The following is a 25,000-nucleotide window of genomic DNA, read 5'->3' on the forward strand; positions in this document are numbered from 1 at the left end:
CGTGTTGATCGTCTCCTTTCTGTGGGCTCTCCTTGTACCCTTCATTGGACAACCTTGGGAAGGCCACTTCTCTTTTCTGTGGCGTTAAAACCTTTATATGATTATGAACATTTTAGAGTCACCATGTACACTAGGAAATACACTCATCATGATTGTCATGAAGTTGTGACTAGTTTTATTATTTCCCATATATAGTTTATAGTATCCCTTTCTGCAGTGACCGGCTGCAGCGACCCTAACGATGGACATCGACTATTAATAAACGCACTGCCCTGCTGATCAGTAAGCAGAGTATGAAACTCATTTTGTGGCTTTTAAAAGAAACGAGATAAGTCACCGACGTTATTCACGTCGTCCTCTAGGGACCTTTCACTGGAATCTATCCAGTAGTTGTACCCATTAGGGGCGGGGCCTATCCAGAAATAATAAGTATGAGAACAGGCTTGAAATAGACCAGAGGATAATTAAAGCATATCAAAAATGTGATTGACCTCAACAGACCCAAATACAGAGAGAAGTCATAGAAACAGACTGGCTTCCACTGACTTTCTTCTGTGTGTGTTTGGATCCACTCTGGTATAAGACCCACTAACCTGAGCAGTGCACAGTAGTTACTTCAGCTACTAAACGGTGCCTGGGGAGCAGTTTTGGGGATTTGCTGCCTTGCTCAAGGGCACCTCAGGCTTGCCTAGGAGTTGAACGGACCCCTCTCCATCTACAAGACTTGAGCCAGCGACCCTCCCCAGAAACTGAGCTACCGCTGCCTCTACTTCATACCGGCCTCCTGACTCTGGTTAGTGACGCCTCTCAGAACCCCGAGGACTGAAAACCTACTTTGAAAACGGTTGTCAGGTCAGGACAGGTTCCCCTTATTTGCTTGATGGATGGATCCATGTTGACACAGCATCATTCCCATTTTAACAGCAGAGGATCCCGTGCATTCATTTCCACAGCCTTCCCCTCGGTCTGTTGGTGAGGAATTGATCTCTTTGATCGAGTGGACATAAGCCGCTTATCTCCACCAGTGTCAGACTGCATGATTGTGATTCAGAGTCACGCCCCATTTGGCAGAGTGATGTTCTGGCATTCAGTCCGCAGTAAACAGGGCTGACTGTATACAGTTTATTGACCTAATTGAAAAGATAAAGTAAGTAAACACGGTATATCTCCAAGCAGACCGCAGGCATCTACACCATTACTTTTATTATTAGAGGATGTAGAAGAAGCCCGGTGGTTCCACTCACTGACAGCTGACCAGACCCAGATGAGCACACATGTACATATATTCAAGCTTACTTTTATTCTAACCACAAGCCAACGCAAGAGTCTGTGGGCTCAAATAGACTTACTATTATTGCTATGCACATGGAAACAATACACAAGCAGTCCCATCTGGCAATATGTGAGTACAGTCATTTTAGACTGTTTCTACAGCTTCTCCAGAAACGTTACCTCCACATGCCTGGAGCTCCTCACCCTGCATCACACCATTAAAACACCATCACTCAAAGCAGGTGTGGTCTGGACCAATAGTTGTCCCACTACGTCTCAAACTGTGTCCACACTCAAGGGCCTGCTGTCCTTTATGACAGTCTGTCTTTGAGAGCGCTTGTTTGGACACACAAAATGTTCTGAATGAAGTTGATGTTGGCGGAAATGTCCGAAGAAATTGTAGTACAGAAATGTAAAAGATATATTTGAAGTAGTTTAGGAACTGATTGGAGCAAGATAAATATAATTATTTTAATAAGAGAGTCAAATGTTCCTCTCAATACATATCTTGGTCACGATAATAAAAGAAAAACTAATTTAGGGAATATTATGGTATCCACACATTAAAGAAAACAGCATCAGTAAGCAGAGCCTCACCTGTCATCATGACAAGTAAAAAACTAATAATGCTAAAATAAAATAAATATTAATATTTCTCTACTGATCTGTGCTATAAATGTGATTTCTGTATGATTCCAATCATTTCAATCATTTGTATAATCATAATCTCTGAATGATGTCATGTCCTGTTCAAACAGAGGAGACAGTGAGGTGAGACAGAGACCAGCTGTTCCTCTCCTCACTGTGAATCCTCACTAACTGTTGAGTCTTTTTCTGTCTCATTGTTTGTCACCACTGTAATATCTGTAGAGTCTTTTATTAGATGTCCTTTCTTTACATAGAATAATGTATTTCACGTCTGTGTAAAACATGTTTAGTGTTTCTGATCTGACATTAAACCGCAGTAAAGAAGCACAGAGAGGCAAACAGTACCTCTGACTCACTGAAGGGGGCGTGAGAGAGCCCACGGGTCGGTTCATGTTGTTCTGTCGTTGCTCTTCTTCTACACTTCTCTTCTTCTTCTACACTTCTCTTCTTCTTCTTCTTCTTCTACATTTCTCTTCTTCTACGCTTCTCTTCTTCTTCTACACTTCTCTTCTTCTTCTTCTTCTTCTACACTTCTCTTCTTCTTCTACACTTCTCTTCTTCTTCTTCTTCTTCTTCTTCTACGCTTCTCTTCTTCTTCTACACTTCTCTTCTTCTTCTTCTACACTTCTCTTCTTCTTCTACGCTTCTCTTCTTCTACACTTCTCTTCTTATATTTTGCTTTGACCACAAAAATGTAAGATTCTATATCTAAGCTTAAAAATGTCTCTAAAAACAGTGAAATGTGACCAAATCATCATCAGTTCATCGTCGGACAGGTAAAGTAACCTTTTATGTGTTTGTTGTTCTCTTTATACATCCTGGTTGTTACGCAGATTATCAAGGAATCTCACGATTTTCGCGGGTGGCGCTCGCGAGCGCTCCGCTTCTGAAACGCTCCCGGTGGAATCAGATATGTATTTTAATGTGTGTGTAAATAATGCTGATATGAAATATGAAAAACAACCAGTAGTCAATGGTCAAGCTGTCAGTTGAATGGTGATTTAAGCTTCTCTATTGGGTTCATATATCTGACTCATGTAGAGTCAGAGCCTCACCAGATACGAGCCTCACCGTGACGTCACTGTCAGTAAGGTTATATTTCTAAGAGGACCGTTAAAAGTGTTCAGTTTGCTTCTACTCATGAAGAAGAGGGGCGTCCATTGCAGTTACAATACAGTTCAATAGAGAGTCGAAGTCATGATGTAATGTAATGTAATGTAATGATGTAATGTAATGATGTAATGTAATGTCGGGGCTAGCCTCTGTTCTGTAGCTCCTACTGACGGCTCAAACTGTAATCCTTGAATACAGCGACTTGCAGACTAAGCGCACCACTTAACGGTGACTTCAGTAAGAAGAATAGTTCATGCCTCGTTAAACATCGTACATTCTATATCAGTGGATAGTTTTTTACCTCTCATCTTGGCCGCTCACCTACTGTACAGTACATTTGAACCCTGTCTCCATGCTGAAGCACTGATGGAGCTATCGTACATAGCATTTTACTCTATAACCACAAGATATCACTGTTGGCTCGTCATGTTCGGTAGACGCAGACACCCTGAAGCTGTTTATAACAGATGAATATCTGATAATGGCATCGTCACAAGTGTGGTGATAGCGGTGATGGCTAATAGCTGGCTAACACAGTACACTACACAACGGAAATCAAGCAAGCAGAATATCTATATATCTAGAATATGTTCATAATAACATAACAACATGCTTAACTAAGCGTGTTAACGTCCCAAAACGTGCTGCTCAGCACTGAACACAACACACAGCTGAGGCTGGTTGATACTGCCAACATCTTCTGTCTTGATGTAAGTCATTTTATATCTCCATCAAATATGTCCATTGACTATGTTTATATATGCAGGCGAAAGAATACAGATTCATCAGATTAAGACTTATTTGATCTAACTACACGATCGTCTCCCCATGGGCAGAGTTCTTATCAAGTCACATTTTCTGTGAAGAGAAATGTGGGTTAGTATGAGCTTCTAATAATCAATTTAGAAGACCTCATTGTGTATCACGATACAGACATTAAATGTCATCACTATATGATACCATGGAGAACACATGAGGAGGTGAAGTCTTTCAGAACGATGCTGCTGCTCTGCTCTCTGTGTCGGAATGCTCCAGAACTTCTGGTTGCACCACAGACTCTGTAGTGACAGACTCTGTAGTGACAGACTCTGTAGTGACAGACGCTGTAGTGACAGACTCTGTAGTGACAGACTCTGTAGTGACAGACGCTGTAGTGACAGACTCTGTAGTGACAGACTCTGTAGTGACAGACTCTGTAGTGACAGACGCTGTAGTGACAGACTCTGTAGTGACAGACTCTGTAGTGACAGACTCTGTAGTGACAGACGCTGTAGTGACAGACTCTGTAGTGACAGACTCTGTAGTGACAGACTCTGTAGTGACAGAAGCTGTAGTGACAGACGCTGTAGTGACAGACTCTGTAGTGACAGACTCTGTAGTGACAGAAGCTGTAGTGACAGAAGCTGTAGTGACAGACGCTGTAGTGACAGACTCTGTAGTGACAGACGCTGTAGTGACAGACGCTGTAGTGACAGACTCTGTAGTGACAGACTCTGTAGTGACAGAAGCTGTAGTGACAGACTCTGTAGTGACAGACTCTGTAGTGACAGACGCTGTAGTGACAGACTCTGTAGTGACAGATGCTGTAGTGACAGACGCTGTAGTGACAGACTCTGTAGTGACAGACTCTGTAGTGACAGACTCTGTAGTGACAGACGCTGTAGTGACAGACGCTGTAGTGACAGACTCTGTAGTGACAGACGCTGTAGTGACAGACTCTGTAGTGACAGACGCTGTAGTGACAGACGCTGTAGTGACAGACTCTGTAGTGACAGACTCTGTAGTGACAGACGCTGTAGTGACAGACGCTGTAGTGACAGACGCTGTAGTGACAGACTCTGTAGTGACAGATGATGTCAAAGGACAAACACCTGCTGTAGGACATTGAGTTCAGGGAGATGCCCCCTTTGGTCAACTTAGCCATAAAGTTATGCATAGATACTGAACATCTATGTAAATCAGGAATGATTGATGTGTTTGAATCTTGTGTTACCGTTTCATTTGTTGTATTTTAAATGAAGATATTCTATTTGACTACTTATCGTTTTCTTTTTCCCCCCTCCAGGATCCGGCCAATGCACCCAGGTCAGAACCATCAGTATGTCCTAAAGCCCAAATACTACCACACACACACCACACACACACAGACGCACGTCCAATCCCAACCCGAGAGGCCGATCCCGCTGACGGTGGCACACAACCCCATCCATGGTGAGTAAGTCGCCCTACAGATCACCCTTTACCTCCATTTCATCACTGTATGCTAACCATGCTCCTAAGGAAAAGATGTAGTGCTGTGGTGTGAAAATCAAGGGTCCGGAGATATCATACCAACCATTTTATGATGCGTTGCATCGCCAGTCACCCATTGTGGGTACATTTGTCTTTGGCGAGTACATTATGAAGACCACCCGCCACTCTGGCCGGTGGAGAAAGCTGCAGGTTGGCCGTCACCATCTGGCCCACCGGGACAAATCCCTTTAAGCTGCAGCATCGGTGGGCCGTTTACCTGCTGCCCTGCCCCATCTGCCCCATCTGCCCCTCACGTGCCTGCTGGTACCCCTATGGCCTGTGAGCCAAAAGGTACATTTTACTCTCTGGTGTCATAGTCAGTGATAAGTCTGTGAACACATGATTCTGTACGCTTACCAAAGAGCACCTCCTGAAAGGGATGGTTGCTCTACTTGAATATTACCACAAAATCAACAAGCATGAAAGAATAACAGCAGAAAATGTGGATGTCATTGTTATAAATAACTATTTGTAATATCTCTTTTCAAAGTCAAACCTGTGAATTCCTGTGAATCCCAGAGAAAATGTGATACATAAATGTGATACATAAATGTGATACATTCCCGGGAAGTAATCCTTTTAAAACCTCGGGGAAACCGTCAACCTTAATTTATACACATCTACACATGCCACACACATACATGCGCACAGACACACATCTGCTCTACCACTGCGAGGATGTGGAGAGAATATGGAGCTTGCAATTGGGCAGTAACAGGATTTGTTCAAATTGCAGCTCCAGCGGTAATGGCATAAAGACTTAAGCATTGCCTGCTGCTTGGGGCTGTCGAAAATGAGTTATTAGTCTCATTTTGTGAGGGCAATTTCAGACCAAGGCAGAGTGTGAGAGTTATAGGAGAGATGGAATAAAATAACTGTGTCATCTGGGGGGAGAACCCCTCAGTTTGCTGAAACAACAAGGGCCTGGGTAGATATGAATGGGGGAGGGCTGTGGAGAGCGGAGCCTGAATACCTGTTATCTACCCCCCCATTAAAGTCTCTGTGCCGCTCCACAGAACACACACCATCTCTCATTCACAGCTTCAAGTGGAAGCCAGTGCTGAGCGGCTGCTGACACTCAAAGGCATGAACAGACCACTGCCTTCCCTGTGCACCATGTATTTATAGACAAACAGCTAATGCTGCACACCGTCAGCTATGCACGGCTTAGGTTCCTGTGATGGATGCCGTTGGCTTGTGGCGTTCACATTTTTATGAGACACATTTATTTCTGAGCTGCCCAAATCATTTAGAGGAAAAAAAAGAAGCTTTTTGGACCAACGTCGGCTGGCGGTCACACTCTTATATATCTGACAGATCAACAACAGCTATAATTCACCAGCTCATGGTGGGTTATTGTGGTTTGTCATAAATTCAAGGCCATCGTCAGACTGGCCAGTATGCATCTATGAATAAGTCAATATTTTTTAAAGGATCTGTAGACTGCAGTTGGAGCAGTGTGTCTGTGTGCCTCTGGCCACAGCCGGGCGGAACGACTCGGGGATATTAAAGGGGAGGTCGGCAGACGGTGTTGATGCTTGGTTTACAGCGCCGTAGACTCTAGTAGACCCAGACATGGTCACAGTGACCCAGACCCACTTTCAAAATATCATCCCAGTCTTGGTTTAACTTCAGCTAGCAGTTGGAAAATGCCAGAGAAATGACCCGCCACTGAGGGGAAATGGGGCACAAACACATAAACAGAGGGAAGAAGACATTTCCAAATCATTCATATTCATGACATTTGTTGGCTTTCAAGGCTCGCCAGTTAAAAGTACACTTCATGGCCTAGATTCTGACCTTAGATGGTCTGAGGGTTCACAATCAGATACCAAAGGACTCACCACAGTGTCGACACAAGTGTCTTCACAAGCAGAAGCAAGGATTGTTGTGATACTGTGGACTGGAGCTCAGTATTATGTGTACTATGTCTACATTTTCACGAATATTGTGATTCTTTTCTGTAGATTACTCTCCAGGCATGTGTTGGTTGTCTACATAGTATCAAATATGTACCAAGTAGGAATACAAAGTTGTAGTTTGTCTTGTGAAGTTGACAGTCAGCGAAGGAAGAATCAGCTGCAAAGTAAGGTTCAGTCAAATACAGTAAACTACTGTAAATCTGGGGATGGGGTTCAGTAGCATGAGTCTGAATCTAGTGTCGCATCTGCTCGTCAAATCCAACACCTTTAGAATCCCTTATTGAATCCTTCAACATAAGTAAGTAACAGAAGTGCAGCCTGCTAACTAAGCTACTTCAACCACTGATACTTTATGAATGCCTACCTGAGAGAGCTGTGTCCTAGCTGCTACATATCAGAAAACAAGTGTTATTACATGTTACATGATGCGTACGCTTCATAGGACGGACCTCAGCCTAATGTCTGCAGACAGCTGGGTGGCTAACGTTAGCGCTAGCTATAGGAACAGCCCGAATAGAGTTTACAGGCTGTTCAGTCGACTCCTGTGGCTTCACCTCTCCAGATCCTATCAAGTCAGCAAACATGAGAGTGCAGACCGGTGGGCCGGGTCGTTCATCAGTCCTCCCTCTCGTAGGACGCGACCCTCGCTATGAGAGTCGGAGACAGCCGGTCCCCCCGGAGTCAAGAGACCCGGGGTCACGGCGGTTTACGGGACTGTCGTGACTCGTGACGGCCATCCGTACCTTTGTGTGATGGAGGAGGGTGTGTGTGTGTGTGTGTGTGTGTGTGTGTGTGTGTGTGTGTATCTGATGAGGTTGGGGGCCAAACTAAACATTGCACCGGAAACCCCTGTCGAGTATATCACAGCAACTGTCAATTCGGGCCTCCCCACTGACAGCAAATTTGTATACCTTCAAATAGCACTTAAGGCCTCTGAGCCGAAGTTAATGGGAATACCACGGCTGTTTTTGTCGGCGCTACACTTTGTGAAAGCAGCAGACATGTTTGCTCTTCTAAAACAGGAAGCTTGCAGCCTTTCTTTCAGCCCCGTCTCACGCGACAGACGGCCTGTCAGCAACAGGCTTTGATGCCACATCTGGGAAAGTTATTCCCCGTCTCCCCTCAACTATTCCTCGGCTCTCCCACTCCACCAAAACACCCTCAGACAAACGTTAATAGTCCTGGCTCTGACTGAAGGTTTGGGCAGAGAGGATCACCTTGCCGTCGAGTGCCGTGATGGTGTGCAATCAGAGGATGGAATGGCACAACTAGTTCACATACCTGCTAGTTCTGAAACTCCAGCAGGAGCATGAAATACAAGTGTTTATTCATGCTCCATGGATTTCTTCTTCTGTTCAGATTAAACCTCTTTGGCTGGGCTTAATCCCTTCTATGCATTAACCTTGATGCAGCCCTGAAGCTGAAGCGTTCTGGTCTCTGCTGCAGCGTTGACCCAGTTCTCCACCTATTCTCTATTTATTATCTACAGCATTGTTGGACTCACAATGGACAATCAAAAATATCTATAAACAAATCTAAATGCCTCCGCCTTTTCACAACCTGGTGCAAACATTACCCACAATGCAACAGACTGCTGACAGTGTGTTATCCTAGTAGCAATGTAGCCTTAGGCCCATATCTTCCTAACCAGAAGTGCAAAAAGCAGTTAAGTCTAGAGTAATGTACAGATGAATATATAGAAAAGAATACTGCATTCACTAGATATGTACTGTATGAACAGAGTACGAATACACAAAGATATGTACTGTATGAACAGAGTACGAATACACAAAGATATGTACTGTATGAACAGAGTACAAATACACAAAGATATGTACTGTATGAACAGAGTACGAATACACAAAGATATGTACTGTATGAACAGAGTACAAATACACAAAGATATGTACTGTATGAACAGAGTACAAATACACAAAGATATGTACTGTATGAACAGAGTACAAATACACAAAGATATGTACTGTATGAACAGAGTACGAATACACAAAGATATGTACTGTATGAACAGAGTACGAATACACAAAGATATGTACTGTATGAACAGAGTACAAATACACAAAGATATCACATCAACCTCCTGCGGTCCAATAGAAAACATGAGAATAAAGAGAAGCAATGACCCCTGACCTCAGTATTCACTCGATCATTCCTCCCTGCCGCTCCAACTAATCTCACCCTCAACATGTTTGTCCTTCAAGTTGATCGATGTCTGTGTTGTGTCTGAGATGCTCTCCTGACTCCCTTTCCATCAGCTCGACACAACCAAAGAAGTCCTCCAGCAGCGTGTGCATGCTTACACAGGCGTAGATGTGAGGAGGAGGAGGAGGAGGAGGAGGAGGAGGGAGGTTTTCATCGCTGTGGCCAGAGACCTGCTGCTCAGAGTGTGATTGTTACGATCTCGTAGAATACAGAGGTGCTTGAAAAGCTGTTAGAAAACAACACATTTCTTTGTCCTTTTGCATGTGAAGAGAATTTGAAGTGATTTTCAAGGCATGTTGCTCCCCTGAAGCAGAGATCCACACCCCCGTAGAGAACCACATTTAAACTGACTGGTGTAAACTCTTAAACACAATGAATTAAAAGTGATTCTGTGGGAACTTCACAGTGTTACGCCAAAGGGCACTGACATACAGAAGTGAGATGTTAGCTGTCAGGAGTCGCTGCATGTTTTCTCTAATCACCTCTGATCAGCAGCTGTTGTTTTGATCCATTCAGGAGCCGGAGAGAGATACATCCACATACATCTGACATACATCTGACATACATCTGACATACATCCACATACATCTGACATACATCTGACATACATCCACATACATCTGACATACATCTACATACATCTGACATACATCCACATACATCCACATACATCTGACATACATCTGTTATACATCTGACATACATCCACATACATCTGACATACATCCACATACATCTGACATACATCTGACATACATCCACATACATCTGACATACATCCACATACATCTGACATACATCTGACATACATCTACATACATCTGACATGCATCTGACATACATCTGACATACGACATACATCTGACATACATCTGACATACATCCACATACATCCACATACATCTGACATACGACATACATCTGACACATCCACATACATCCACATACATCTGACATACATCCACATACATCTGACATACATCTGACATACATCTGACATACATCTGACATACATCCACATACATCTGACATACATCCACATACATCCACATACATCTGACATACATCTGACATACATCTGACATACATCCAAATACATCTGACATACATCTGACATACATCCACATACATCTGACATACATCTGACATACATCCACATACATCTGACATACATCCACATACATCTGACCTACATCCACATACATCTGACATACATCTGACATACATCCACATACATCTAACATACATCCACATACATCTGACATACATCTGACATACATCTGACATACATCCACATACATCTGACATACATCCACATACATCTGACATACATCTGACATACATCTGACATACATCCACATACATCTGACATACATCTGACCTACATCCACATATATCTGACATACATCTGACATACATCTGACTGGCTGTTCAGTTTAGTGAAGCAGAGACGTTCCCTTTATAACATACTGGTTTAGTTTAGTGGTAGTTGAGTCTCAGTTTGAGACGGTTCAGTAAGCTGAACTTTGTATGTGAGTGTGAGAATCTTGTTGACCCAGTGGTCTCAGACATCTAAACTTAAGCAGGCCTCTACTGTCAGGACAACATCATCAGAGTCTAGCAGGCAGGAATATGATTGATGCTCTTCAGAGTCTATAAGTCTTAAACTGTTCAGTTCTTTGCTTGAACAGAGGCACAGAATGAACAGAAAGTGCATGTCAGTGGTTTAACAGATGACATAGTGAAAGGCCTCCACCAGTCCTTGCCCTTTGAAGTCAGTTTAGAGCGTCAACCATATTTTCCAATGTTCCGACCTGATTGAGTCTGTTAGTCACGGTTAAGTCGGGGTCGGGGTCGGGGTCGGGGTCAACCTCACTAAACCCTCAAACTGGAGGCTGTTGAAGGCCGTCAGGTGTTCATTGCTGAAAATAACTATAGTAACAGACATAACTGAACCTCTGTTCCTCTGTTAAGTGTGATAGAAAATAGAAAATAGATGTCACTGTTGACTGGAGGTGAGTGAGCAGGTTCCAGGTCTGTGATTTGGAACCTTTTCTTTACATTTGGCTCACGCACTGTTCTCTTAAGGAAGCCAGAGCCCTCGCTGTGCCCATCCAGAGCTCCCTTCCCGTGCCTTTTCCTTCCTACTTCCTTTTTGGAATAATCTTCCCATCAAAGGGAATTGTGCAAACCATGTTTAGACTTCAGATCCTGGACATCCATATATGGTCCTGGAGGCATTTCTTAAACGTTGGCGTTCGGTTGTAACCACTACATCAGATTAGGTCCCTCGTTAACAGCACCTATTAGTGAATGTTTCGGTAGCCCGGTGTGTTTTATATCCGGTGGTTTTTCCTGCCTCTCAGGTTTAGAAAACATTCCTCCGGCTGCTTGGCCGTACTCCACGCTTCTGCACTGGTGTGAACAGTTGACAGCCACAACACAGCACTGAGCGCTGGAGACGGGTTTGGAGCTGAGGCAGGGATGCCAAGAACCGCCGCACCGAGGACCGCTATTAAAAGTGAATCAAGTTGAAAGAATTAGTGGAGAAAGTGTAAACACACCTGAAGAGACGTATGTAAGACGTTGGTGTACATTAGGGAAGAAGACTAAATGTGTGGGGTACTTTGAGATGGGATCCGGTGTCTCTTCCTCCTGTCAGTCTGTACTGAGGGCTGGCTTTAGAGACGCTGTCTTCCAGGACTTCTTCCTGATCTCAGGGAGAACTCACAGCGAAGGATCTTTGGAGCACCTCCTCTTTATTTGAGGGGTTAAAGTCCCTGACGATGGTTTGCTGAAAATCAACAGTAAAAACGAAGAAGGAAGATAGAATGAGAAGAAAAGCAGAGAGCAAGGAAAGCAGGCGCAGAAGCGGAAGGTGGTATGCCTGCTGTTTGTCTGTTTTGGAATAAAGCTTGGTGCGCTCATATGCCAATATCCACCTCTCAGAGACTTATAATGAAGAACTGGAGGACTTCCCAGAGTTTTGTTTGCTGACTTCTCTCTGTCCCAGATTTTCTTTTCTTGATTCCTGCTCCCGTTTCAGAGGCGCCACTGGATTTAGGAGCAGTGGAAGAGGAGGAGGAACAGTTAGAGAGGGGGAGCAGGGAGGAGACACATCACACGTTTCTCCACATTTTAAATTATACCGTTCATTTTGTGTTGATGTTTTGACTGGAGCCTCCCCAGTTGATTGTGACAAGCTCCAACCTGAAAGTGATTTCACGTTCTCCAATGGATCAAAGAATAACCAACGTTGGTGTGCTCTCCCTTCCCCTCCTCTTGGTTTCTGCCATGCTCTCGGTGGCAGTGGGCAACCATACAGGAAGGATCAAGGTGGTCTTCACACCAACCATCTGCAAATTAACCTGCATAGGAGGCAGATGTCATAACAACTGTGAGCTGGGAAACACCACCACCATCATCAGTGAGAACGGCCACGCTACAGACACGCTGACGGCTCCCAACTTCAGAGTAGGTGAGTGATCTCTCACACACACACACACACACACACACACACACACACACACACACACACTGCTCTCTACTGTCACCTGTGAACACCAGGCAGCAGCACACACGTGTTTATTGTCTAACTTCATTCAAAGTCCAATAACTGTAGTTGCAGAATCTGACCTTCTGTGCTGCTATTATGGTTATCACATACATTGTGTATAACTAATATTACTTTATATCAATAATGCATCTAATGACTATGTGATGAAGGAAATGAGTGACTTGTCAGACCCACAGATTCATATTTATATGAATCATCTCTATGTAGTGTTTTAGCGTCTTTTAGCTGCTTGTTTTGGTTTGCTGCTCACAGACTCTGCTGTGATAAAATGTCAACGTTGTGACAGAACGTGGTTCAAATACATATTCACGTTATGTGAGAAGCTTAAATTCAGTTCATGAATTTATAAAATGGATCGGGTTAACGCAGTCCATTTAAGAGGCTTATTTAGAATGCAGTGCAGTCACTGTGCCCAGTGATTGTTTTCATTTTTCTATAAAATAATAAAGATAAATTAATAAAATGTATAGTAAAGAGATCCCTGTTCTGTGCTCACTGACAGGTGAACGTCACTTTAAATTGATATTGATGTTCTCATCTGACTTTGGGGAAGACTGTGGACGACCACCGTTGTTTTAGAGATGTACCGTAGATTTCTAAAAGTGTTGAATAAAGAATGAGACAAACTCTTTGATTTGAGAGTAGCCCTCATCTTGAGCTCCACAGGAGCCTAACAGACTGTGAGTGAGTGTATACAAGAACATGGCAGCCTCAGGGGATCATGAAACAAGTTCTGTGCAGTGGAGCATGTGATGTTCTTTAATGTACTGCACAGACCCGGTTCAAACTGTGTCTGAACCTGCCTCAGTCCTTACAAGGAGCAGCTCTCCAGCTCTGACACATGAAACAAGATGAATTCCTGTCTGACTCAGCTGCACAAATGAGTGAAAAGTGGAGCAGCACCAGCTCAAACGGTACAAAGACACCAGACCTGTATCTGTGGGCGGGAGGGACGCTTCTCTGTCTGTCTGGGTCTACTCACAGTTAAACACTTCAATACATTCTGATTCATTCTGAAAGCCACGAAACAATTATCCAAATATCTGTTCCTCTGAGGAGGCGGTCAGCCTGTAGAGTCTAAAGTGGACAAAACTCTTCTTCTGAATATTCAATTTAATTAGTTTTTTCTCTTGAAGAGGAAATGCTGCCATGAGTCATTCTACATGATGTGTGTTTTTAAAACAGAAAGTGGTGGAGAGAAACATCTTCAGCCTGGAATAATAAAATAAAACTCTCGTAGCTGTAGGACATTTGACTGTACTAAAAAACTTTATTAATAATACAAATAATACTTTCATTTATATAGCGCTTTTCAAAATTCTCAAAGACACTTTACAAACAGTAAGATCATCATAAAAAAGGTCAACACTAAAAACATGGAACATATTTTTTTACCACAGTCAGCACAATACTGTACCTGTTGTCTTAACTTGAAGATAATTTTAAACTAAATCAAATCCCTTATTTTGACCAAATGTAAAAAGCTGTCCTGAGCTGACTCTAGGCTTAATCAAGCTGGACCGAACACCTTGCTCTGACGGGGGAGAACAGATGTTTGGGTTTGTCCTGATAGGCAGTCAGATAAGTTAACTAGTGGGACTGAGGTGAATGATTAATCATCAAACCCTTATGAAGTAATTCATTCACATACATTAGAGTGCAGTATGCAGGTTCACATGTTCGGTGCCACTGTTAGGCCTCTGTTGGTCACACCAGTCATAAGTACAGACCAGTGAACCAGGGTTTGTTTCATTGGTTACTCTTCCAACCTCCTGGTGCACATTTTGCTCATGGATCCGACTGAAGGGGGAGGAATGGAGCTTTGGTCTCCTGTGCGTGTCCAGGCTTGCCTCATTCCTCCTCTGCCATGACTCTTCCCTTCCTTTCCTCCGTCCTTCTCATCTGTGCGATAGAGTGCCGACCCGAGCCAGGGAACCGGACCGAGCTCGAGGGGCCGGGGCAGAATAAATTGCGCTGGTCTTGTTTATCATTCTTACCCGATGACAGGAGCCGTTAGAGAGGAGTGTTGATTCAAGATAGAGTGGAAGGAAGGGGAGGATCTGTACAACCACGATGACATGTCGGCTAAGTAACAGAGCCGAGAAGGTCCAGAAGATGAGGTTAAGGACAAATGTAAAGCTGAAAGCCGTATAAAGTCTAGAAGCGTTTGTGATTGTGTTGTGCAGTTTGTATTACTTACTAAAGAGTGATCATATCTCAGTGAAATGAAGTGTAGTAATGCGTTCGATAGATGCTTCAGGGCTTTTCACCAGCTAATCAGCAGAAAAATGCTGCATGGGCCAGAAGCCCAGTTCTTCATCCATCTGTCTGATTGTCTCTGAGCCTGGCTGCTGTCTCCTCTTCTGTCTCCTTGTTCCTCGTTATATAATGGTAAACTAAAGAACCCAGACGCAGAGTTTCACTCACTGTCTCTACGGGTTTAGTGAGACTGGACCTCGTGACCCTCCACGGGGGGCCGGGGGCTCTGAACCCTTGTCAACAACTCTGTGCTCCAGCAGTGGTGGAATGTAACTAAGTATATTTAGGTTACTCAAGAACTGTACTCAAGTCCGCCACACCTCAGAGGGAAATATGAGTTACTAGTTAGGCTACTTTGCAGATTCAGATTATTAATATAGAATATAAATCAACTGTTAAACTACGACGTATTATTAATTAGTTTATAGCCTGATTATTACCTAAAACTAGCTCCACCTTTAACAGCTGCAACATTAAAGCGATGAACACATTAATACATCAATGATTACAATGTTATTGGTCCACCATAGATATATTATTGGAAATTGGCCATTCTGCATAATACGGTACTTTTGGTACTTTAAGTATATTTTGATGCCAATCATTTAGTACTTCTACTTAATGTGGGACTTTAGTAAGTGTTTCTACTCTGCGCTCTAGTACGGAGTGCAGTCAGTGATGCATTGTAACGCTGACAGCTTGACCAATCAGCAACAGGGGCGGGGCTTAGCGAAGGGTCAATGCCCCAGAATGTTTTTCTCCTGTTCTCCTTCTTGTGAGAGTGAATTGTTAAGAGTTGTAGGACACATACATCTAAATCATAATGCTCTCTCTGACCATATGAAACATAGCCGTCAACCTGTTTTTCAGTTGTGCTCAGTTTAACAGATGGAGAAGATGACATGATGGAGAAGATGACATGATGGAGAAGATGACGTTCAGTGATAGCAGAACATATTCAGACAGTGACTCGATACTTTATGAGGATTGTTATGTTAATGCTTCAGGAGGATTCATGTGGAGTTTTTCCAGCTCTTCTGGCACATGTGGTCCCAGGTGAGCACTCGGCTCCTCAGTGCTGAGGCTCTTCTGGCCGTCAGCTTCCTTTATCAAAGACACCTGTGACCGCCAGCTCATTTTTTTGTCAGTTGCAGTCCAGACGGTATCACTGTCGATTCAAATGGGATTAAAACAAATAGATTTTGGGAGGAAAGGGAGGCGAGTTGAGTGCCTCACATTTTATATTTAATGACTCGTGCATTAATGCGTCAGACTTTGTTACAGGTGAGAAGCTGAGAATCAAGAGTTTCTCACCGTTAGTGTCGTAAATGGAAAGGCTTTAGTCTCGACGATTAGAAACACAAAGGCCTGGGCGGTATGACCAAAAATGTGTATCACGGTATTTTGTAAGATTATACCGGTTTCACAGTATTTTTTTCGCATTAACCAACGTCCATTTATAACAAATACCACACATAGTACACGGTACTCAGCGTTGCATATGTGTCTGACCAAAATACCCAAAAAAGCAAAAGTTTGTTCCTCCTGCATCGCTCTGTTCTGTTCTTAATGTAGGAGGAGCCTCTCCCAGCTGTTAGCAGACTTGTGCTAACGGGCTAGCTACCGAGCTGTACCCAGCATGCCGTTCGGCGGAGTAATTTTATAAATGTACAATTATTAGTGTTACAAATTGTTTATGTGTCACAAACTGTTGTGTCGTGGTGTGTTCCCCTGTTAAAGAGCGTTAGTTGTGGGTAGCTAGCTCCGACCGTAGCGCTCGTCGCGGTGAAAGAGTGACAGCAGTTGTTTCGGCTCTACCGGTATGACGGTGTATGAAAAATGTTGAACCGGTATACCGCCCAGCACTATAATATAGTGTAAAGTTATCCTCTGGACATTGTTTATGATATTGTTGTCCTAAAAACATGCTAGAATTAAAAGTCCGCTAGAGAAAGGTAAATGGTAATGGCGTTTGTAGTAATGACGCAAACATCATGATTATAATTGAGTGTCAAATCTCTATTCAATTATTATTTAAGTAGGGTTAGTGCATTTAACCCATTGTTATGTTTGAGTACCATTGTTATGGTGGGAAGCATGGTAACTATTATAATAACCAATTTCATACTCATTAGATTCTAGATTTGTTTAAATGTTTCATAATACAGGAAACAACATTCATACAGTACGTTTCTTTCTCTATCTTTTATTGTAGAAATACTATATTGAAAAGAATGTGACAGTTGGTAAGTGTTGACATGAATGTAGCATCATAACTGTCCTGACTTCAACCCATGAATCAACTGAGTGAGTGGAAATGAGTTTCCTTTATGAATAGCACAATGCCTCTCATAAATAAATGTGTGTTGAGTCGGTCATGTGTCTGATGTGGACGTTACTGACACGCTGTATCGAGCTAACCCACCAGCCTCAGTCGTGTGGTCATTATTCAATTACAGCAGCCAGTCCTGACCGCGTTGAGAAGTAGCTGGGCCCCGTTCGTCATGACGACGGTAGTCGGTCGGCTGGCGGCGGTAGATTAGTGGACAGGTTGGAGCATAAGCATCTCCTTGAAAGGATGAGTCTGGTTTATTAAGACTTGGATCTGTTTTCTGCAGCTGTCGCAGTAATAATGAACTCATCGGGTGAGATCTGAGTACGCAGCAACATCGCTATAATAATTCACTCCAGGAACTTGATCCCAGAGCATTCGCTGTATCTGTTCAGTTGATGCTGCTCAGTTTGATTCAGAACGTCAAAGGTGATGCTAAATCATCAATCATGCCTAACAGAAATATTATATTACACACAGATGTTTTGCTAAAACTCGACAGATGTTTTATCTGGAATCAATATAAACTTAACAGAGAAGACGCATTCAATGTCCAGTTTCAATACATACGATCCGAGGACCAAGTTTGTCTGCAGTTCAGTTCTTTTGGTTGGATCGATGTCGTTTACAGATGATGGCTAAAACAATCAAAGTCAGTTGAAAGGAACCAGAGTGAGGCGTTCTCATCAGACGAGAGGAGACTGATGAGACATCAACGTGTCACTTATCACGTCTGTGTGTCTGACGTCCTGTTTTCTGAGCAGGAAATGGAACAGTGCTCAGGTGTGTTTGCCACTGTTTCTAGTGTATTGTGCACAAACAAACCACATTGAAGTGGATGTGGTACATACAGTGTGTGTGTGTGTGTTAACACTGAATTCACTGTCTCCCTCTCCTCACTCAGGCTTTCTACTTGAGCACCGTACTGCTGTTGGTGCCGGGTTCACCCCTCTGATTGAAAGCGTGCTGCAGCCTGTTCTGTGTGTGCGTAGCTAACACCTGTTGCTATGGTGTGTTCATGGTCTTTGGGAACTGGAGTATTCAGTAAAGGACGAGTTCTACTGCCAAGCCAGCGTCTGGTGGTCACGCAATGAATTAGCCTCTTTTCACCATAGAGAGGTTTACAAAATAAAAGCTTGTGGTGTGCGCTGTGCTTGTGGAAGCATAGCGACGGTGGCGTTTGAAATAGGTCTCACTTTTGTTTTCATGTTTGTTGCACAGATGTATTGATCAAGTATTTTATTTGCACATATTTTAGAGCTAAACATTTTAAAAGCAGTTACGTCAGAGCTTATAAATACTATGATCTTTAATAATTCAGCACCCGGGCCTGTTTAATACAGAGCTGCTGTATAAACATGGAGGCGCAACAGGGCGGACTCCGTAGAAGACTTCTATTTATTTTATTTTATTTACATTTATAGCTCCCTACGTAGATAAGTGACTCTTTCTAAGCTATGGAAAACACAATTCTTAGTCTCAGGTACATTTTACACACTGTTCCTTTAAAAGAATTAAGGAATTTCTTGCTTTTTTTATGCCTAAATTGAAAATGTGCATAAAAACAGGTGGCTGGTCTGATTATAGCGTCCGGTTACTAAAAGTTAATCCACACCTTCCAACTAATCAGTTACCATGGAATAAAATAGAATAACATTTCAAATGCATCTTATCCTATTAGTGACATGCATGGTTGCTGATTGTTTATTTTCAGTGATAGATTTCTGACCACGTTGTTGGATGGATGACGAGCACATTTAAGATTCATCATCTGCCGCTCCTTCCCTCTTCTCTTCTCAGTGGTGTGTCACCTGCCCTGTATGAACGGTGGGAAGTGCAGCACCAGGGACAAGTGTCAGTGCCCTCCCAACTTCACCGGAAAGTTCTGCCAGATGCCCGTTCAGAGCGGACACCAGCAGCACCAGCAGACGTCGGGCGGCTACAGACAAACTCAGGTCCACTCCACGCACACGCTGCCTCTGACCTACAGCAACGGCCAGAACCCCGGTGAGTGAAAAGCACAGCTGTGACGCTAGCAGTGCAATTAAAGGCTAAACGGCTGGCTCTGTGATCCAGATGGAAAATGTTGGAAGACTTTCCTATTGTTTATCAGTGAACCTCCTCAAAAGGATGCATCATTTAGCCCATTTGCTGCAAGTCGGGCATCTCAAAGGCTGCATTGAAGGTCGTAAAAAGCACAACTCACAAATGTGAAAGTCTACAGCTCCAGTTACAGTTAGAACAATAAGTTACAAATATTACGTCTCCAGTAGCTGTTCAATACCTGCAAAAGGCTGAACATCATGCTGTCGTTAAAGAGGCACTCCAGTCATTTTGTATCACACTTCCATAAAGTTGGCGGGACAGCGAGAGCGAGGTTGAGAGACATTTTCTGAATTTTCTGCAGCTGTGTGGCTCAACGCACGCATACGTCAAAACCACAAGACGCAGCAAGACCCGCCGACACTGACCTCAGGCTGCATGTCTGTAGGAAATCCAGCTAGTGTACATGGCAGCTCTGAACGGTCTGAGGTCTGAAGATAAAGTCTACAGCATAACATACTGTCACAGCTCATCTACATGTCATCCTTAGAATGACAAACATTCTCCTGCTGCTCTGGCTCTGTTTTATGTCAGAAACTAAACATGTCTGGGTTTTGGACTGCCAGTTGGACGAGAGTCTGGTGCTCAAGAAAATTATAATTTAAAAAAATGTGGATATGGATACTACAATTCCCATAATGCAACGCAGAAGTGTTAGATCCTACATGTTTCCAACTCTAATCCCCCAGTTTGTCACACAGCTTTTCTGCAATAACTTTGTAATCTCAAAGCACAAGTTGATCTTTCAGTTCAAGCAGCGGTCAGTCGCAGCGCACCACAGTCACAGTAACAGAGGAGGCTGTCCTTCTGCGGTGATGTGAATATCAGACTTGAGAAGACTAATCTATATGCGTCTCCTTAACAATATTGCACATTCTTTCCAGTAATACCCACCTTTTATAATGACATTGTACTGTGATAAGTGTATTGTTGGGGCGGCCGTGGCTCAATGGGTAGAGAGAGTCGCAGCCAAGAACCGAACCGCCGACCTTGCGGTTCTTGGCTGCTACGAGTGCCGAAGTGTCCTTGAGCAAGACACTGAACCCCGGACGCTTCCCAGCAGCCCACTGCTCCCAATAAGCGAGGGATGGGTTAAATGCAGAAGTTACATTTCATGTATGTGTGTGTGTGTATGACGGCTCTAATAACATTTTGTTTCATGTTGTCCCGTCAGTGTTCAACCCCAGCATCGTCAACATCCACATCAAACACCCTCCAGAGGCCTCGGTCCAGGTCCACCAGGTGTCCCAGCTGGATAACTACCACAACAACGGGCATCAGCTGAAAGGTTCCCAGGCAGGCTCCTCTTCATCCACCAGTTACACCTATCACCACACGGAGAGCAGCCAGAAGATCCAGCACCACGGCTACAACATCGTTTATCCCGGCCAGCATGGCTACCAGGTCCCCCAGTACCAGCCTGTGGCCTCCAAGAACACTCTGGGTCGCTGCTTCCAGGAGACAGCGGGGAGTCAGGTACGTCTGCTGCATGCTTGCTCAATCCAACAGACAGTCTTCTGAAGGAACAAGAACGCTTTGTGTAACTTGTAGCAAATTCAATTTCAACTCAATTCAATTTTACCCCAGTAGACATCTTAAACTGATACAAATGTGTCACATTATTACCTTAGGGTGAACTGCTGACACACAGACGTTACATTACGTTTACATTACGTTTATATATATATATATATATATATATATATATATATATATATATATTATATTTATATATACGACTACGTAGAGGTACAGCAGCACAACAAACGGTTAAAAGCCAATGTGACGTTGCTGCTGGCTCAGCTCTGAAGGAGTCAGCTTCATGAAAAGGGTTTTGATCACATGAACTTCAGAGATCAAGAGCAAAGGTGCTACAACACACAGCATACTTCACCATCTAGTAACTACAAGACAAGCTGCATCAGGTAAGTAATGAATCAGCGAAGCTGGGAGGACTAGAAGCTAATGGAGCATACAGCTGAAAACAAAGCAACCACCCTTGATATCAAGGCCTGGAGATAAGGGATGTAAAATGAAGAGCAGATGTATCGTCTCAGTGTAAAAACATCACGATGTCGAGTTTAAGTGAAGGCCATAAATGTAGAGTCACTCCCTCACCAGGTCGCATTTTACACACCGGCTGTGACCATAAAGATACTGTGAGCGGGTTCTTATCGGCAGAAACAGACCAAAACATCATTTTATTCTGATAAAAATAATAATTCCCTTCTCTGTCACTCTGTGTACATCTGTATGTTCAGTGTGGGAAGGCTCTGCCAGGTCTCACTAAGCAGGAACAGTGCTGTGGGACCATCGGGACGTCCTGGGGTTTCCACAAATGCCAGACGTGTCCAAAGAAACCATGTAAGTACAGATGTTTCTCTCAGATGTTGGGTTTTTGTTGTTATAGACACCTAATTGGCACATTTCTCTGAGAACCTCCTCATGCCTCAAAACATCAGCTGCTTTGTGTTTTCTACATCTTGATAGCATCTTAGAAACCTCTGCTATCCCACTTTTATCAATATAACTCTATCAACCTATGCTGAATCCTAAATGTGAGATCTACACTCTGAGTGAACAGACCTTTGACAGCATCAGAAAGCAGTGAGTCCTTTGTTAACATTTGAATCAGGGATTGTGTCTTTCGCTTGGTGCTGCTGTGTACTGAACATATTGAGCTTGGTATGATTCCTTTAATGATCACTTATTTTCATCGTTGTGAGGAAGGTTTTCACACAAAGCCACGCCGTGTTTATCCATCTTTAAAATGATTCTATCCAGGCTTGTGACACACAACATGTAACACTGAGCTACAAGACAGCAGCAACTAACAGCATTCTACGGTTCAGTTACTTCTTACGTATTACTCTTTAAAAACTAGTAATATAACTGTGTTTATTACTCGGTATTAAATGTAATCAGTTATGTTACTCTTTATATGACTTCATTACCTTCTACAAAATAAGCTCAGTATAGAAAATGCTCATGGAGACGCCAACACAGTCCATTCACTTCACCATAACAGTTCTGATCTTCATACATAGCAGAAGCAATAAAATAATTTTTCAATCAATAGAATCATTTTTTAAATCAATAGAATCATTTTTAAATCAATAGAATCATTTTAAATCAATGGAATCATTTTTAAATCAATAGAATCATTTTTAAATCAATAAAATCATTTTTAAATCAATAGAATTATTTTTAAATCAATAGAATCATTTTTTAAATCAATAGAATCATTTTTAAATCAATAGAATCATTTTTTAAATCAATAGAATCATTTTTAAATCAATATAAAGCAATAAGCAAAATGAAGATGGTGAACCAGAGCAGTTACTTGACGTTGCATTGGACATACACAGACACACTCAGTGAGGTCAGAGTCACATCTGCTCTGTCTCAAAGCATTAGCATTAGCATTTTGTTAGCCTCATAGCATGGATCCCACTGTACACAGAAATAGAAACACAACTACAAACAAGAGCTAGACAACAATAAACAAGTAACCGTAGACAGCGGTGCATAACTAGTATTATAGGTTTGGATGGACATGAAACTAAGAGACTATTGAATCAGTGCTCATCACTGTTTATCAACAATGTCAGAAAATGTCAGTTTCATTGATAAAAAGTACAAAGTCCATAAGAACTAGAGGAAAAAAGTTTGGGTGTAAGAAGCATCCAGTCACTGAGCTGCTAATGGACTGAGCTGAAGAATATATTCAGTGTTTTTACAAGTTCACGCTCAAATTTAGGTGCAGCTCAACAATTTTGTAATTCTCCATAACAACTGGGGCTTATTGCTTCATGCATATTTCCTCTCAGTCTATCCTAATTGTAAATGTTGCTGTCTTTCAAACTGCACACATTAAAACGTTCACTCAGTTCAGAGATCAATCAATCAATCAATCAATCATGTGTTATTGACCCTGGAATGAATGAATTAGGTTCTCATAATATGCATTTCTAATATGACAAACCCTGTTCACCAGCAGTCACCGGTGCCCGTTTTGAACCCACGTAAACGCCATGAGAGGAACGCTCAGCCTCACTGATCACATGTTCCAGTGGGAGTCACTACAAAGCCACAGATTTGTCCCTCTGTTCTCCTCAGGAATGGCAGCGGCATGAGTTCAGTGTGAAGTAGTCCTTTGTGCCATGGAGACACTGGTAGCTGGTGGATAGATTGGCTTTATCGCTCTAACAAATATCGCCTTGTTGTTTCCTGCTGAGCAAAATATCAATCTGCTTGCAGGTATTTGGGTACCAGCTCCCCGCTGGTGCCTTTGTCCAGCGCTGCTTCTAGCCTGCAGCTCAGCGGTGTTGAGTCCCTGGTTGGTTCTAGGTTGCTGGCTGTCTGAGCAGCTCGCAGCTCTCTAACCTCCAGCTTCTTTCCATGATTCTCATCACTGTCTCTCGTGATTCTTCTTCTTTTCATCATCACTAGTATTTTGCAGCTCAGTTAAATGCAGTTTTTTAGATAGGAGGGCAAGTTAAATATTAAGTTAAAGTTAATATTCATGCATTAGCTTCAGTGTTGGAAAGAAAATGCTGTGTGATACATTATTCAGAAGTAATCACATCGTTCAGGTTGAGAAGATGCAAACATCTACAGTATGTAATGAATATCCCAACTCCATTGAAATGATAACTCTAGTGTGTCTCCTGTCTTCATTCAGTTGAGATCAAAATGTTGGTTTGTTCAAATCAATGATTTTCAACAAGCTTTCTTGACTTTATATAAAATAATATACATATAAAGTATGTATAACAACATACAAATATAAGCCCATAGATATAAGGTATTTTGGGCTTATATCTATATACCTACTCCTACAGGCAACCTGTGTAAACGTTTAAATCAGATCTGATGACAGAACAGAAGAAATGTCTCACTCTATAGAATGAGGATGAATTATAAAGACATCATGGACACCGGACCAGAAGACAAAAACAAAACATTTTTGTAATGTATTTGAATAACACTGTTTAATCATTCATCAATGTCTGAATGCATGGCTGAAATGTTTGCTCCCTTTTCTTCCTCTCCTCAGCGATTCCTCTGATAGACTGTCCTCAGGGCTACAAGAGAATCAACGGCACTCATTGCCACGGTAAGACTGCGTCTCTTTATGAAGAAGTGTGGGACAGCTCTCGAGCCTCGTCCACGCCGCTTTAAAGGCCTGTTAGTGAGGACAGGCTGCTCATATCTGGGAAAGAGGTGCTGACTGTGGGGAGACGTCTTTGAGCAGCCGTG

General features: G+C 42.8%; 1 protein-coding gene across 4 annotated transcripts in view; it reads left to right on the plus strand.

Moving 5' to 3' along the window:
* Positions 1 to 5,104: 5,104 nt before the first annotated feature.
* ltbp1 (latent transforming growth factor beta binding protein 1) overlaps positions 5,105 to 25,000 on the plus strand; it is a 63,034-nt gene continuing 43,138 nt past the window's right edge. For all 4 annotated transcript variants that reach the window (XM_068728266.1, XM_068728274.1, XM_068728283.1 and 1 more), the window contains exons 1-6: positions 5,105 to 5,244; positions 12,778 to 12,945; positions 19,436 to 19,642; positions 20,913 to 21,214; positions 22,000 to 22,102; positions 24,798 to 24,857. In XM_068728266.1, the coding sequence (XP_068584367.1) occupies positions 5,109 to 5,244; positions 12,778 to 12,945; positions 19,436 to 19,642; positions 20,913 to 21,214; positions 22,000 to 22,102; positions 24,798 to 24,857 (976 nt within the window). In that variant the 5' untranslated portion in view covers positions 5,105 to 5,108. The remainder of the gene's footprint in view (positions 5,245 to 12,777; positions 12,946 to 19,435; positions 19,643 to 20,912; positions 21,215 to 21,999; positions 22,103 to 24,797; positions 24,858 to 25,000) is intronic.

This window comes from Cebidichthys violaceus, unplaced genomic scaffold (assembly GCF_023349555.1).
Source record: "Cebidichthys violaceus isolate CVI_PGR_0920_01 unplaced genomic scaffold, fCebVio1.0.p SCAF_10, whole genome shotgun sequence".
NCBI lineage: Eukaryota > Metazoa > Chordata > Actinopteri > Perciformes > Stichaeidae > Cebidichthys > Cebidichthys violaceus.